General features: G+C 49.1%; 1 protein-coding gene across 7 annotated transcripts in view; it reads left to right on the top strand.

The window, feature by feature from the left end:
* Positions 1-389: 389 nt before the first annotated feature.
* WT1 (WT1 transcription factor) overlaps positions 390-13453 on the top strand; it is a 44989-nt gene continuing 31925 nt past the window's right edge. For 3 of the 7 annotated variants that reach the window (XM_054699294.1, XM_037522515.2, XM_054699292.1), the window contains exons 1-3: positions 391-530; positions 2269-2391; positions 3112-3214. In XM_054699294.1, the coding sequence (XP_054555269.1) occupies positions 521-530; positions 2269-2391; positions 3112-3214 (236 nt within the window). In that variant the 5' untranslated portion in view covers positions 391-520. Of the gene's footprint in view, positions 531-2268; positions 2392-3111; positions 3215-13453 lie in introns of all 7 variants that reach the window. The other 4 variants (XM_054699293.1, XM_037522513.2, XM_037522512.2 and 1 more) reach the window with 4 other exon arrangements.

Below are 13453 nucleotides of genomic sequence, written 5' to 3' on the forward strand. Positions count from 1 at the left end.
AGCGTGTATGGCCTCTGGGGCGGTCAAGGTTGCCCTCCCTCCCTGGCGGGGCCTCGCCGTGGGAAAAGCGCTACCTTGGCAGCTAGAGCCGCTCCCACTGAGGCTGCACAAGGAGCCTTTGAACACGCTGCCCCTTTTTGCCCGCAGCTGTGCCTCCCCCGCCCACCGCCCCAGCGCGCTCCCCGCGGGGCTCGGAGCAGGCCCGGGACCCCGCGTTCTAATCAGCCCCGCGCCCGATAAGCTGCTAATGAAAAGAGCCTCCCTCGTCTCTGCTGGCGCTTTCACCAGCGGCCCTCCCGGGGGACGGGGGAGCCGCGGGAGGGGGTTGCAGGCCGGCTCCGGCTTGCCAGGGACTGCAGGTCCTGATTTGGGAGGGGGCTTGGGCGCCTCGCGGGGCGCGGAGACACCCCGGTCCGCGCGGGAGCTGCAGCTCGACATCCGCGGCGTCGGTGCGCACCCACAGTTCCGCAGCCTGCTCCTGGGGACAGCACGGTGGCCCGGGCCACGCATCGGCTCAGGAATGGAGAAGGGTTCGTCTAGAGACAATGTGTCGCTTCTATTTTCTTTTTCTTTTTTTTTTTTTAAAAAAAGTTCTTTCAAAATTCGGCCTTCCTTTTGCAAAATTGGGTGTTCGAGGCCACATTTCCTTTGTCCACTGATCGGTAGGCCTCAAACAGGGGCAGAGCCTCTGCTCCCGAAAGGAAGTGTCTGAAGCCCAAGCGTGCTCGCCCGCTCCTGACAGCTCAGCAGGCGGGAGGCTCTCTTTGCTCACTTAGCAGGCGAGAAAGCCGAGGCCGCCGGGGTGGTGCACATTCTAAGAGCCGCTGGCTTAAGTTGTCAACCTGTGGCACCAATAGGTGCAGGAGACTTGACCTGCCTGGTCTAATCTGGTCATTGAGACAGGACGCACCACACTCCACAGGGACGGTGGAATCTGGGTTTGTGTGTCTGTTTGGGAGGGTGTTTAAATTTTGGGGTAAGTAGCCTCATGGATCTGCCCGACTAAGTCTTGCTGCTGGACACTTGTTGCAGAGCCTTGACACCTGTGGAAAGAGTTGGGGGGATGGCCACCATTTGACTTATTTCACACCCCAGAATTGAGTGTGAAACTCAATTCAGAGACCCAGGGCAGCGGGTGGACGGGTCCGGGATGGGTGTAGGAGTCTGGTGGGAGGCGAGAGAAGGGGGGAGTAGGATTGGTTTTATGGCCTTAAAGGGAGCTAGGACCGATCTCAGGACGGCCTGGGCAGATCTCCTTCAGCACTAGGCTGGACTGTCAGGCCAGACGCTAATGCCTGTGCGTAGGAGGAACCCCCCGCCCCCCATCTTTGGGTTCAGGGGCCCAGGACTGATCCTTATCTTGTTGCAGGAAGCTTTTCCCCTAAGGGCTGCAGCAGTTTTCCAGAAGTTGGTGGGGGTGTGTATTTAAAGCATTTTAATAATCACAGACAACGTTAGCAACCGAGACACTAGTTTCCCACCTTTGGAGATTAGGGGAAAACGCGGTTTCTCGGCTCTGCCCTCGGTTTCCCGGCCGAGCACCCCAGTACCGTCAGGATGAGACTCGGAGGCAGCGTCAGTCACACTCTAAAAGAAACGGGACCCGACCTGCGACCCGAGGGCGTGGTCCCCTGGCAAATGGTGCTCCGGGTTGGATGTGCCAGGGGCGAGGAGGGTCGGAGCCGCCAGGGAGGGGAGCGCAGGGCTGAGGCCGGGGGACCCCATCGGAGAGGCCGCTTCTTTCCTCTCGTCGGCTCTCCGCAGGGCCTGCGTGCAGTGGTTTTGGGTCAAGCAGCCTCAGATAACGTTACTCGGTCATTGCTGTCCCCCTGCAAAGCCCCGGCCGGATAACTGACTGCGTAATTGATGGAAGTCGGTGCGCTGCGCCTTGATTTACGGCTCCGAGTCAGCGCGGGGTCAGCCGAGCAGATTCATTTTGCGCGCCCGCGCTGCCCCTGTGCGAGAGAACCGTGTTTGTTTTTGGGGGGAGCACAACTTTCTTCCACGAGCAGTGGGTGTTTTGTTCTCTTTTGTTTTGTTTTATACCTTACTTGCTGGAGGTGCGGTGCAGAAGCGGCGCCCTCTGTGCAAGACGGGAGTCCTAAGTAAATGGGTGAGACGGGGGTGTATGTGGGAAAAGACGGTCGGGTTGGATGACCCGCCGCTGGGGACCCAAATTCAGGGGCCCAGCCCTGCTCCCCTGGGGTTGCGCTCTAGACCAGCCGCCCGCGTCTCCTCCCTGACGTGCCTTTCTCTGCCCGCCCGCAGGGTACAGCACGGTCACCTTCGACGGGACGCCCAGCTATGGCCACACGCCTTCGCACCACGCAGCGCAGTTCCCCAACCACTCCTTCAAGCACGAGGACCCCATGGGCCAGCAGGGCCCGCTGGGTAAGCCGGCGGGAGCCGAGTGAATTCCTCTTCCAAACTCACTCCGCCTTCCCCAGGAATTTCTGATCCATAGTAAACTGGGGGACTATGTCTAAAGAAATTTTAAAGATTTATTTATTTATTTATACAAGCACTGGGTACAGTCAGAAGCTCAGGAGGGTGAGAGAATTCACCAGAGCCAGAGCGGGGAGCAGAACAGGCAGACTGACGAAGTACACTGCTGAGGGGAGCAGCGGGCGGGGCAGGAGAGGTCTGCGCGCCTTGTGGGACCCTCACCCGGCAGCCGGGGATCGAACCGGGGCTGCAGAGGCTGCGGGGCAGCTTCGCAACCCAGCGCTCAACCGCTGCGGCACAGGGGAGGCCCACGTCTAAAGAAATTTTAGAAAAAATTCGCCCATTCTCACTTATTTTGAAAGATGGAGCGTCTCCCTCTCACCCCTACTTTAGGGACTTCTCAACTCAGCCAAATCGGCCGATACTCCGAGGGTCTTTTCTGTGTCCTTAGGCAGTGACTGCTAAGGGAATGTAGTGAGAAGTTTAGCTCCCAAAGATCGGGATCCTTTTTTTGTACATCCCCCTCTCCTTCCCCCCAACCAGATCCCATTGCTCCCAGTTCAACCCCGGAACCCAGCTCTGGAGGCTGTCTCCCCCACTCCCAGACGCCGTCTGGAGCCCTGGAGCCCGTGGGGCGCCGCTCACTCTTCTCTCGGCTCTCCGCAGGCGAGCAGCAGTACTCAGTGCCGCCCCCGGTCTATGGCTGCCACACCCCCACCGACAGCTGCACCGGCAGCCAGGCCCTGCTGCTGAGGACACCCTACAGCAGGTAGGAAGGCTCTTAGCACCGTGACTGTTTCCCCGGGCTGGGTGGGGAATGTGCTAGTCGGAGGGCGCAGGGTGGCGGGTGTGCAGAGTCCTGGAGGCAAAAGACACCGTTAGGCTACAGGGCTACTTAAAAGCAAATTAAATAAGGTCTCTCCTCTTCAGCTCTGATTTGGAGAAAGTAGGTTCCCCCGCCTTCCCCGACTCCTGATGTTATTATTTTTAAAAAAGATTTATTTATGCATCCATGCAAGACCTGGGGTACAGGCCAGAGGTGTGGGGGGGTGAGAGGATTCACCAGAGACAGAGTGGGGAACAGAACAGGCAGATCTACTAAAATACACTGCTGAGGGGAGCAGCGGGGGAGTCAGGAGAGGTCTGCCTCGCCATGTGGGTTGCTTCTTGCCTGGCCGGGAATCGAACTCGTGCTGCAGAGGCTGCCGATTGCTTCATAGGTTGCCTCTTAACCCTTGCGCCTCCAGGGAGGCCCCCTGATGTTATTATTTTGAATATAAAAGAGCAACTACTGTTTGGAGCTGTAGAAGAATGCCTGGCACTTTGTGAAGTTTTTGTTTAAGGACTCTGCCGGGAGAACTTTTACTTTCTGGAGACTAAAGCTTAGATACCAGTCCACACCCACTGCGTTCTTCTCACTCCTCAGACCCCCCCTGTCCCTCTGGCCGCACGAGCCAGGCTTCTCAGGAGCAGCTTCGAGGGAGGGCGCGTGCTCTGGGCCACCTCTTCCCCACCCCTACTCTTCCCCGCTCCCGAATGCAGTAGCGCTTTGTGGGCGTCGATCCCCCAGCCCAGCCACTCACCGGGGCGGGGCGTGACGGGGCGCAGCGGGGTCCTGTGGGAGTGCTGCCGCCCACCCGCCGGGCCCTGGGCTCCTGTTCCCGGGAGGCGGAAAATCACCCTTTCCTTCCCAGCTTTCCCCCCGTCCCTTGTGCCTTCCCTGGGATCACGCTCCACCCTCCACCTTCTCTCCCCCAAATTTATTCTTCAACTTTGGGTGAACTTGGCCGACATCCCGCGTCTCCGATAGGGTTGCTTAGTAACTTGTGCGCACACCGGGCGCCGGCCTGGAAGGTGGGGCGGGGGCGGGAAGCGGTGGATCTCGCCCTTCCAGGCCCAGGATTGGGCGCGCATTACCTCATAGCCCCCCCGCAGCCCCCGGTGCTGCGGGGATCCTGATACTGCCAGCCCCCAAACTCATCTCCATCCTCCTTCCCCTCGGCTGGTGGACCCGGCGGCTGACGTCAAGGGAAGGAGGTAGTGAGGTCATGAAGGAAGGAAAAGCGCCTGCCCTGGGAGATTGGGGGAATGGACGCGCCTCGGGGGCCTCCAGCCCCCCCTCCCCTCCCTTGGAGGAGGGGGTGAAGTCTTCACTCTTGAGTGCGCTGAGGCGCATCCCTTCGTCCGGGCTGCGCTCCGGAGAGTCTGGGCCTGCTCACTGGTCTGCTTTTCCCGTCGGGAGCACTTCCCCGGGAGGGAGCAGGGTCGCTCCCCTTCTGCTTGCGAGTGCCTGAGGCGCGCGTGCAAACTCTGGAAATTTAATGATCAGAAAATCCGCCATGTCCATCGGGGTTGATTTTTGTTTGTTTTTGAGGGTGAGAGCAAAGGCATGTACGCAGGTTGCACAGAGAGTGGGGTCATGGCTGCGCATCCTCTTCTCCATCCCCGGCCAGAATTCAGTCCACTGTTCTGTTCCAAGCCCCCCACCTCCGCGCCTCTCCTTTCTGATCAGGCCTTTGGAACCTGGAAATATCTTCTGGTATGAACCGCCTCTTCTAGCAAAACAGTGGCAGCTGGTCCATTGCCAACCTTCAGGAGGAGCTATTCTGTTTTTCTAGTAGTTACTGGGGGTGCGGGTGGAATGATCCCATCCCATGAGTTGACCTTGGCCTACTCTTCCCTCCTTGGCTCCTGGGACTCACCCAGATGGAAAGGAAGGCCTTGACCAGAGAGGATGCTGTTTAAATGCACCCAGACACCACCTTGGAGTTAGGGTGTTACAAGTATAGGGGTCCAGTTGAGCAGTGACACACAGCTACGTCCATTTCTCGCCCTCCGCTGAACCCACCTTGTGGGACACCAGATATCGGGGCTCAGAGAGACTGAGCAGCCTGGAAAAAAGAGGAGTTGGGCACAAAGTGATTATCACTACTGGTAATAACAATTCTCAAAACAGAGTCCCTGTAGTGGCTTATGACTTAAGGGTTGAATTTGTGTTTGCTATGGAAGCAGGAAAAAATACCACTTGAAGTGTATTTTTATATATAAAATTTTATAGTTTTCTAATCCAACTTCTAACTGGCCATTGTATATAGTAGTTTTGTCAGGTTCTTCTTTCAGAACTCTTTGCTTATGCCTTTTTTTATTTGTGTGGAATTTGAACTTTTTGAGTCCTTGTTATATGAAAGTCATAAAAATGCTGTTTTCTCCTGTAACTGAAAATTTCCTGAGCTGTAACATCTCTTTAAAAAATTTTTTTGTGATCTTTGTAGGAAAAATTTGTTCCTTTGAAATTTAAACTTTCTGAGTTTTGACATTCCATCCACCCTAAACTCACATTTCTAATCACTTTCCAAAGAGGCCCTGAAATGTTGGTGAATGGACAGGTGCAGGATATTTTTAAATTGGGTCTGAATCTCGGCGTTACTGGTTATGTCATTTCCTTCTTTCCTAATCCTAAAAAAGTTGAATGGGTGTTTAAATGCTTTTGTGACTGCAGTGTTAAAAAAAAAAACAACAACACATAGGAAATAGGGCCAACTTTTAATTGCTTAGTGGCTTAACTTTTGAATTTTAGCTCTTCAGTTGTACTTCTGTTGGCTCCTAGCTCTCTATTCCCTTTTCTGTCTAAAATTTAAATTTCTTGGGAAAGGCATGCTTGTGTTTTGTCTTGTTGCATTTGAGCCCCCTGAATCAGCCTGCCCAGCTTCTTTCCCTCAGCCCTCCAAATCTTGGATCCCTGCAGTCTTTTTTATTTATTTATTTATTTGTTTGTTTTGTTTATACAAGCACTGGGTACAGTCAGAAGCGTGGGAGGGTGAGAGAATTCACCAGAGCCAGAGCGGGGAGCAGAGCAGGCAGAAGGACCGAAGTACACTGCTGAGGGGAGCAGCGGACGGCAGGAGAGGTCTGCGCGCCATGCTGCGCCACTTGGGAGACCCCCCTGCAGTCTTGAATCTAGTCTCCCTCCCCAAAGGTGATGGTTGGTACATGTGCTGACATTGAGTAAGCAGTGCATGATGTGCGTTTGCATTGAGGAAATTCTCAAGATTCTCTCCTCACTAAGAGAATTGCACAAGTCTCTCATCTTCAGGTAACAATACTGAGGAGTTGCAGCTGTGCACGTTTGTGTGTTGATGTGGACTGTAGAGAATCGAAAATCTCCTCAGTCAACTTTGGGGAAGTGATAGGAGATGGTTTCTCCTATCCTCTTTGTCCCCCACTTACTGTAGGGGGAGTAGAGTTGTGTACAGTCACAATAGATGTCAGCCTGTACAAGACCCTATGATCATGGCTGTTTGAAAGCTTGAGCCGCTGTAACATTGTAATTAGGACTTAGTGCATGCTGCTGATGTGCTGCTGGGCCCTGCGCAAAATGTTTCAGTTCTGACTAGTCTGTGAGGTAGGTACTCTGTTCTCCACTTTACTGAAGAAGAAATAGGTTCAGACACTCAGAATGATTTGCTCAAGTCACACAGTGAGAATCAGAACCAGGATTTGATCACAAGTCTCTGACTTCAAAGCCCTATTGTATTCTGGGTTACTCATTGTCTTTTATCTAGAATATTCTCCTTATAGAGTCCATGTCAACACTTTTGTTAATAAGTAATAAATAAGAGCAAATGCATATGTAGACTTACTAATACCAGGCATAATTCTAAGTAATTACGAATATTGACGTTATTTAATTCACATGAAGAGTCTGAGGTAGGCAGTAGGTGATCACCTCCATTTTACAGAGGTAGAAACTGATGCCCTGAGGAGTGAAATTGCCCAGCATGACACAGTATAGGACAAAGCTGGTGTCCAGATTCAGGTAGAGGCTCCAAAGTCCATCTTCCTAACCACTGCACCCTGTTGCCTCTCCTGAGGAGTAAGCGCCACTCTCTGCAAAGGTTGCCTCTGTCCTAGGGCTTGATAGAGAGAGATCTTTATTTCTCATGGTTGTGAAAGAAATTCCATTATCATTAGTTTTACCCATAGCCTTCAAATATAAGCCCTTAGTGGAATAGGGCAGTATTTCCCCTGGTAGTGTTAGAGCCAACTTGAACTTCCTCCTCAAGTCCTACCTTGCAAAGTGCTCTGTCTTTAGACTCCTCTAGCTTTGCCTTCTCCCCTGGCCATGAACTACTGGGGTGAACTTCAGCCTGGACACCTAAAAGAATGCCAGAACAGAAACCTGGTCTATCCAGACCCAAGAGAAAGGAGTGCTTCTGGGGTCACCTTGGTCTGTGTCGCAAGGTTCCAGGGAGTGCCAAATCCCATGCTCTCCTTCCAGGGGAGAGTTGTGAGGTCCACCCTCACCAAGCACAGTTTCTCCCCTGACTTCTCACTTGAACAGGCAGCAAGCTGGGGCTTCTCTGCGCTTCTCTGGAGTAATCTTTGATGAGCTTCTCTGTCTACTCGGCCTGCTAACCTCCATGAAGGTCCCTGATTGCGCCCATTTCATGGGTTGACTCTCAAAGCTACTTTGAAATGGAGTTCTGTGCATTGTGTTTGAAAAATATCCCCATGTACCCTAATTCCCTGCCCTCCCAGACATTCTAGTGGTTTCTTTTTGCTTTTATTAAATTTGCACATCCTTCTTCAGGATTATTTCCTTTTGCCCTTGAGCTGGTATAACTACTCTAATTTTCAAAGCCACAATTACCAACTTGCATTTTTTTTCTAAAGATTTATTTATTTATACAAGCACTGGGTAAAGTCAGAAGCACAGAAGGTGAGAGAATTCACCAGAGCCAGAGCGGGGAGCAGAACAGGCAGAAGGACCGAAGTACACTGCTGAGGGGAGCAGTGGGCGGCAGGAGAGGTCTGCACGCCATGTGGGACTCTCGCCCTGCGGCCTGGGATTGAACCTGCGCTGCAGAGGCTGTGGGCAGCTTCGCAACCCAGGGGAAACCCAACTTGCATATTTTTAATTGAATGTTGATGATTTACAAATGGTAAGATTGACAGTGGTGGGCCTCCCCGGTGGCGCAGCGGTTGAGCGCTGGGCTGCGAAGCTGCCCGCAGCCTCTGTAGCGCCTGTTCGATCCCCGGCAGGGTCCCACATGGTGCGCAGACCTCTCCTGACTTGCCCGCTGCTCCCCTCAGCAGTGTACTTCATCAGTCTGCCTGTTCTGCTCCCTGTTCTGGCTCTGGTGAATTCTCTCACCCTCCTGCGCTTCTGACTATACCCAGTGCTTGTATAAATAAATAAATAAATCTAAAAAAAAAAAAAAAAAAAGATTGACAGTGGAGCCTGTTACCACTAGACTGTCTCTCCCATGAGAAAAACTTTTTTAGAAGCCATAGTTCCTGGGGAAATTCGGATCCATACGCAGTATATGATCCACCTGGATCTGCAACTTAGACATAAATCAGAGGACAGGTCATGCCCAAGGAAGTAAAATCCTAATTAATAATGCCTCTTTACACTTTGCATGGTATACAAGCTTCACTCAAGACAATACGAATGTCCCCCACATAGATGGGTATGAAGGCAGAAAGTCTGAAATGGTTTCCAGGGTGGTGGGTAGTGTTATCAAAGCCACAGGCTTGAATTGACTTGTCTCCAGGGAGGGGGAAAAATCTAGTTTCAAATATTCCTGCAACTTTTGTGCTGACCAAGTGTTTATTAATAGAAGTTGAATCCCTAGTGGGTTTTTCTTCGGTTAACTGGTGAGCTTGAGAGAAATTACAATACCAAGAGATTGACTGTAAAATAATTATTTACCATGGCCTGCTGGGCAGAAATTTCTCAACAGGCAGCCTCCAAGGCGCCTCAGAGGGGAGAACAAGGAAAAGGGCTGCGTGGAAGTCTGGTTGCAGCCTCTGTGCCTGAGCCCTGGTTATCAGGTAGAGGTAGATCCAGAGTGCTCTGTGTTGCTGCGGGACAGAGCTGTTACAGCAAAGCTGGACGCATCTTCAGTTTGACCATAGATGCCAGTTATAGCTGCATTTTTTCTTGTTTCTTCCTTTTTCTCCCCACCCCCTTTTTTTTTTTTTTATCATGTGGGGAAACTCTTTTCTCCCATTTTGATGCTGCCTTTCCAGCCGGCAACCATCTGGCAGAGGTTACCCCAGTCTCAACTAGGTTTGATGGTTCCATTCAGTGATGACATGAACTCTTCTGCCTGAATGTAGAAAGCACACTTGAAAATGTACTTGAATTACACATGCATTTGAAGAGTGGGGGAGGTCTGGTCCAGATAATAGCTGAAGTTTTTTTTTTTCTTCCTTTCTTTTGTGTAGAGGTCGAGAACTCAGTAATACCACAGTCCAGGCCAAAACAAACTCTATATGATCTACTACTGATTTCCTTTTAAGTTCCCCTTTTTGCTGGGACTGACTTCCTTTTATTTTACTCCAACTTGCATTAATCCCAGTTATAGAAGTTTCTTTCCTCGCTCTCTTGCCTCCTACTTCAAACATTTCTTACATAGGAAACGAGTGTTTTTTTGTTTTTTTTTTTTTTTAAAGTAGAACGGACACCGTGACTTTTGGAATATATTTTGACAGCTTGTAATTTCAAAGTTCATTTCCAAATGCACAGAATTAAGCGTTTGGAGCTGAAATGCCTACATGACCACTCTGGTCACTGTGAGCTGAACTACCTGCTTATCTGATCTCTTCTGGGAATGAGGTAGTTAACACCTTCAGTGGTTATTTCATAATTAGGTGCTTTCTTTGCCAGAGGCCATATATTCCTTGAGCGTGCTGTCTCTTTCCGTGGGCTTTCACAGTGAGGCTGGGTGTTGACCGATTGCCCAAACAGATGAGAACGTGAGCATGTTGGGCCCAGTATTTTTAGCTCGAGTTTCTATCTTATTCTTTCCCCAGCAGCAGTCACTGTCACTGCTGTCATTGCCTTCCAGTTGAAAGGTTGTGCCAGCCAAGTCAACTGAGACACCAAGGAGCCCCACCCAGCAGAAGCCAGGATGTGGTTAGAATTGTGCACTGATCCTATCGCTGGCCTCAGGAAACCTACTAGTAGCTTGGAGATTTTCTGAAAATCCTCCCTCCCTTGCTCGATCATCCTCTCTCCCCTTCTGAGAATGTGCAAACTGTCAGGGGCACCAGCATCCAGGAGGGCTGTTCCTACAGGGGTCTTTTCACATTGGCCTCTCAGTTAGTCGTGAGGACATGCTGGGCATCTTGTATCTCATAACTCTCTGGAGACAGAGCAGGTCACGGTGCTTCCTTGATGAGTTCCCTTTCACTTCCAGACTCTTGTCTGTATAATTAATGCCATTGCTGTTACTTAAATGGTGGTGAGAAAGAATAACTATAAGAAAGAAAAAATCCAAATCAACAAACAACTATAAACCAGAGACACACTATGGTGGGGGTGGGGAAAGGAGAGATTGGGGCCAAAATAAGGGGGGTGCAATTATATGGGGAATATAAAAAAAATAAAATAAATGGTGGTGAGAGAGAGGGTGAGGTTCAGAGGTCATGTAATGCCAGGGAACCTTCAAAGGTGTGTGGCAAGATAGGAATGGGGGTGTCACGCAAGCCAGCACTAGGCACCCTCCCCAACCCCAGTTCTCTGATCACTGTGGATCATAATTTCACCTGCCTCATTAAGTGGCTGTGAGGCATGATGTGTGAGTTATTTGAAAAAACTTCACATATATGATCTGTGGTGCCCCTGAAGAGCTGTTGTTAAAGCTTCACAACATCCTTGTAAAGTAGGCCTGCTTGAGGTTACTGTCCCCATTTGACAGTTGAGAAAACTGAAGTGCAGAGAGCTGGATTGATTTGCTCAAGGTCCTAAAGCTTAGAGTAACGCTGTGCTGTCCTGCAAAATCAAGCCTTATATATAAATGGAATTTGTTAGGTGCCCCATTAAAGAAAAAAAAAAAAGGAAATTAATCTTAAAATAATCTATTTGACCCTGTATAACTAAAATCTTATTTCAGCGTGTGGCATTAGATATATTTGGGGGGCTCAAAACACATCTGACCTGTGGCAACCAGTGGTTATTGGACAGTTATTAGATGGTGCAATGTATTTATTAAGTACAAGTAGGAAGATATATATATCTATGTGTGTATGTATGTATGTATGTATATAAATAAATAGAGAGCAACCCTGTATATAAGAGATTTTGCTTTTAGCAGGCTGAGAAAATGCCTGTACTTAAAACCCTTAGGCCTACTGGACTTACTCTTTACGTCTGTGAGAAGATTCCTAAATCATACAAGTTAGATATTTGGGATTCATTAACCCACGTGTGTAAACTTCTGTCACTCATCTTGTTTCTCAGCCTTCTTGAAAATTATGGCTTTCTTAGTCTTACGCAAGGATGAAATAATTTCAGAAAGATTCCACATCCCAACAGGGCCCAAGAAGATTGTCAACTGGGGCTGAGTGATTTTCGTCAGTGAACAATTTTTTAAAAATTAGTGACAAAAATACAGAGCTGCCTGGGGAATACAATGCCTGGTGGCTGAGATTGATGGCAAGATTAATAAATGGATTGCTTGATGAAAAGGCGCAAGAGAACAAAAACCAGTAGATTGTGGAGGAGGCCGCTTATTAATGAACTGTCAGCCCAAAGAAAGTTCAAGAAACTCTCCCATGTTAAATGCAGTAGGCTGGCACTTCTAATAAAAATTGGGGTCCTTCAGGAATTAATTACACCAGCCTTACAGCAAGAATTCGTGGAATTGCGAAAAGTAGTGGCACAGACCAGCACGAACTGCTGCTGCAAACCGGGTAGCTGCAGGAGAAACTAATCATTTTTTTTCCCCATTGATATGTAGGATATTGTAGTAGCATAATAGCCAGTCAGACATGGGCATGAATGATGGGGTCCAGATCCACGTTGACTAATGAAACTACACATACTTGGAGTTTGAAGTCACTTCACATTTCATATGTAAAATTCCCTCTTGGAATCTGATTTCCTCCTTATCCTGTGTACCCGCCACTAAGGGGTTCCAAATAATTTTCAGAGTGATTATATGAGAGGCAGATGGACTCGACTATGATTTATCAAGCTCTGCCGGGAGAGAGCACAGCGTTCATTTATTCCGAGTAGCCATAATGTCCCTCACCCCTCCCCAAAGGTCCTGGTTTAGTTGGCCTGACAAAGCCTTCTTAATTAAACTTTGGGGTTACCTCTGCCCGATGGATGAAACAGCCTTAAGGAATGCCAGGGCGAGATGGAGATTGTCCAGGATTTGTGATCTGATACTGCACATGAGATATTGAAAGTACCTTACCTTTTTCACTTCTGCCGTGAACGTAGAGCGAAAATGTTCTTCTGTAGTATGTTTAGATCAAGGGTTTCCAGACAAACCATTAATCTCTGGGGTCTCAAATTTCCAAATTAACCATTTCAGTTCAGGCCGAAATCTATTCCTAATGGAGCTTGATAATGTAGGAGATTTCTAGTAATTGATTTATGTGCTAGCTTTCTAGGAATGAGATAAATATAAAGGGGACAGAACAGCCTTTTGTTGGTTTACAGCACAGTGTATTTTCTTCTTTGGAGTCTTAATGTGAATAATCGGCCACTGTTGTCCTTCATAGAATTTTATAGAACTGGGTGGGGGCTTAAAAAAAAAAACCTGCATTTAACTTGTACCAGGATTAGAACAGAGAGAATGATTCCTCAGTTGGGCACAGAGTTTACCCTCCTCTTTCTTTGGCTTGTCACATCCTTGAGTATTAGATCATCCATCACCCATCACTCTTTGACTTTTCAGGCCCTCATAATCCACATGATACTTATCCTTTTGATTAAAACAACTTAATGGCCTTTTCACGAATAATTAATCTGCTGTCTTTTTACTTTCAGCTCCAGGCTTTTAACTTTAATGTTGAGTTATCCAGCCTGTGTTGCCTTTCAAAGTTTCACTCCCTTTAGCCTCTTCCCCTCAAAGGTTTAATACCTCTTTAGAAATTTCAATGTTTGCTATACTAAGGTTTTTTTTCAGGCTTCCAAATTACTCTCACATCCTTTCTGCTGTGTGTGAAGTGAAGAACTGCAGATCAGTGGGATGAAATGAAAATCCTT

This window comes from Talpa occidentalis, unplaced genomic scaffold (genome assembly GCF_014898055.3).
Source record: "Talpa occidentalis isolate TD23 unplaced genomic scaffold, MPIMG_talOcc4v2.1 talOcc4.3, whole genome shotgun sequence".
NCBI lineage: Eukaryota > Metazoa > Chordata > Mammalia > Eulipotyphla > Talpidae > Talpa > Talpa occidentalis.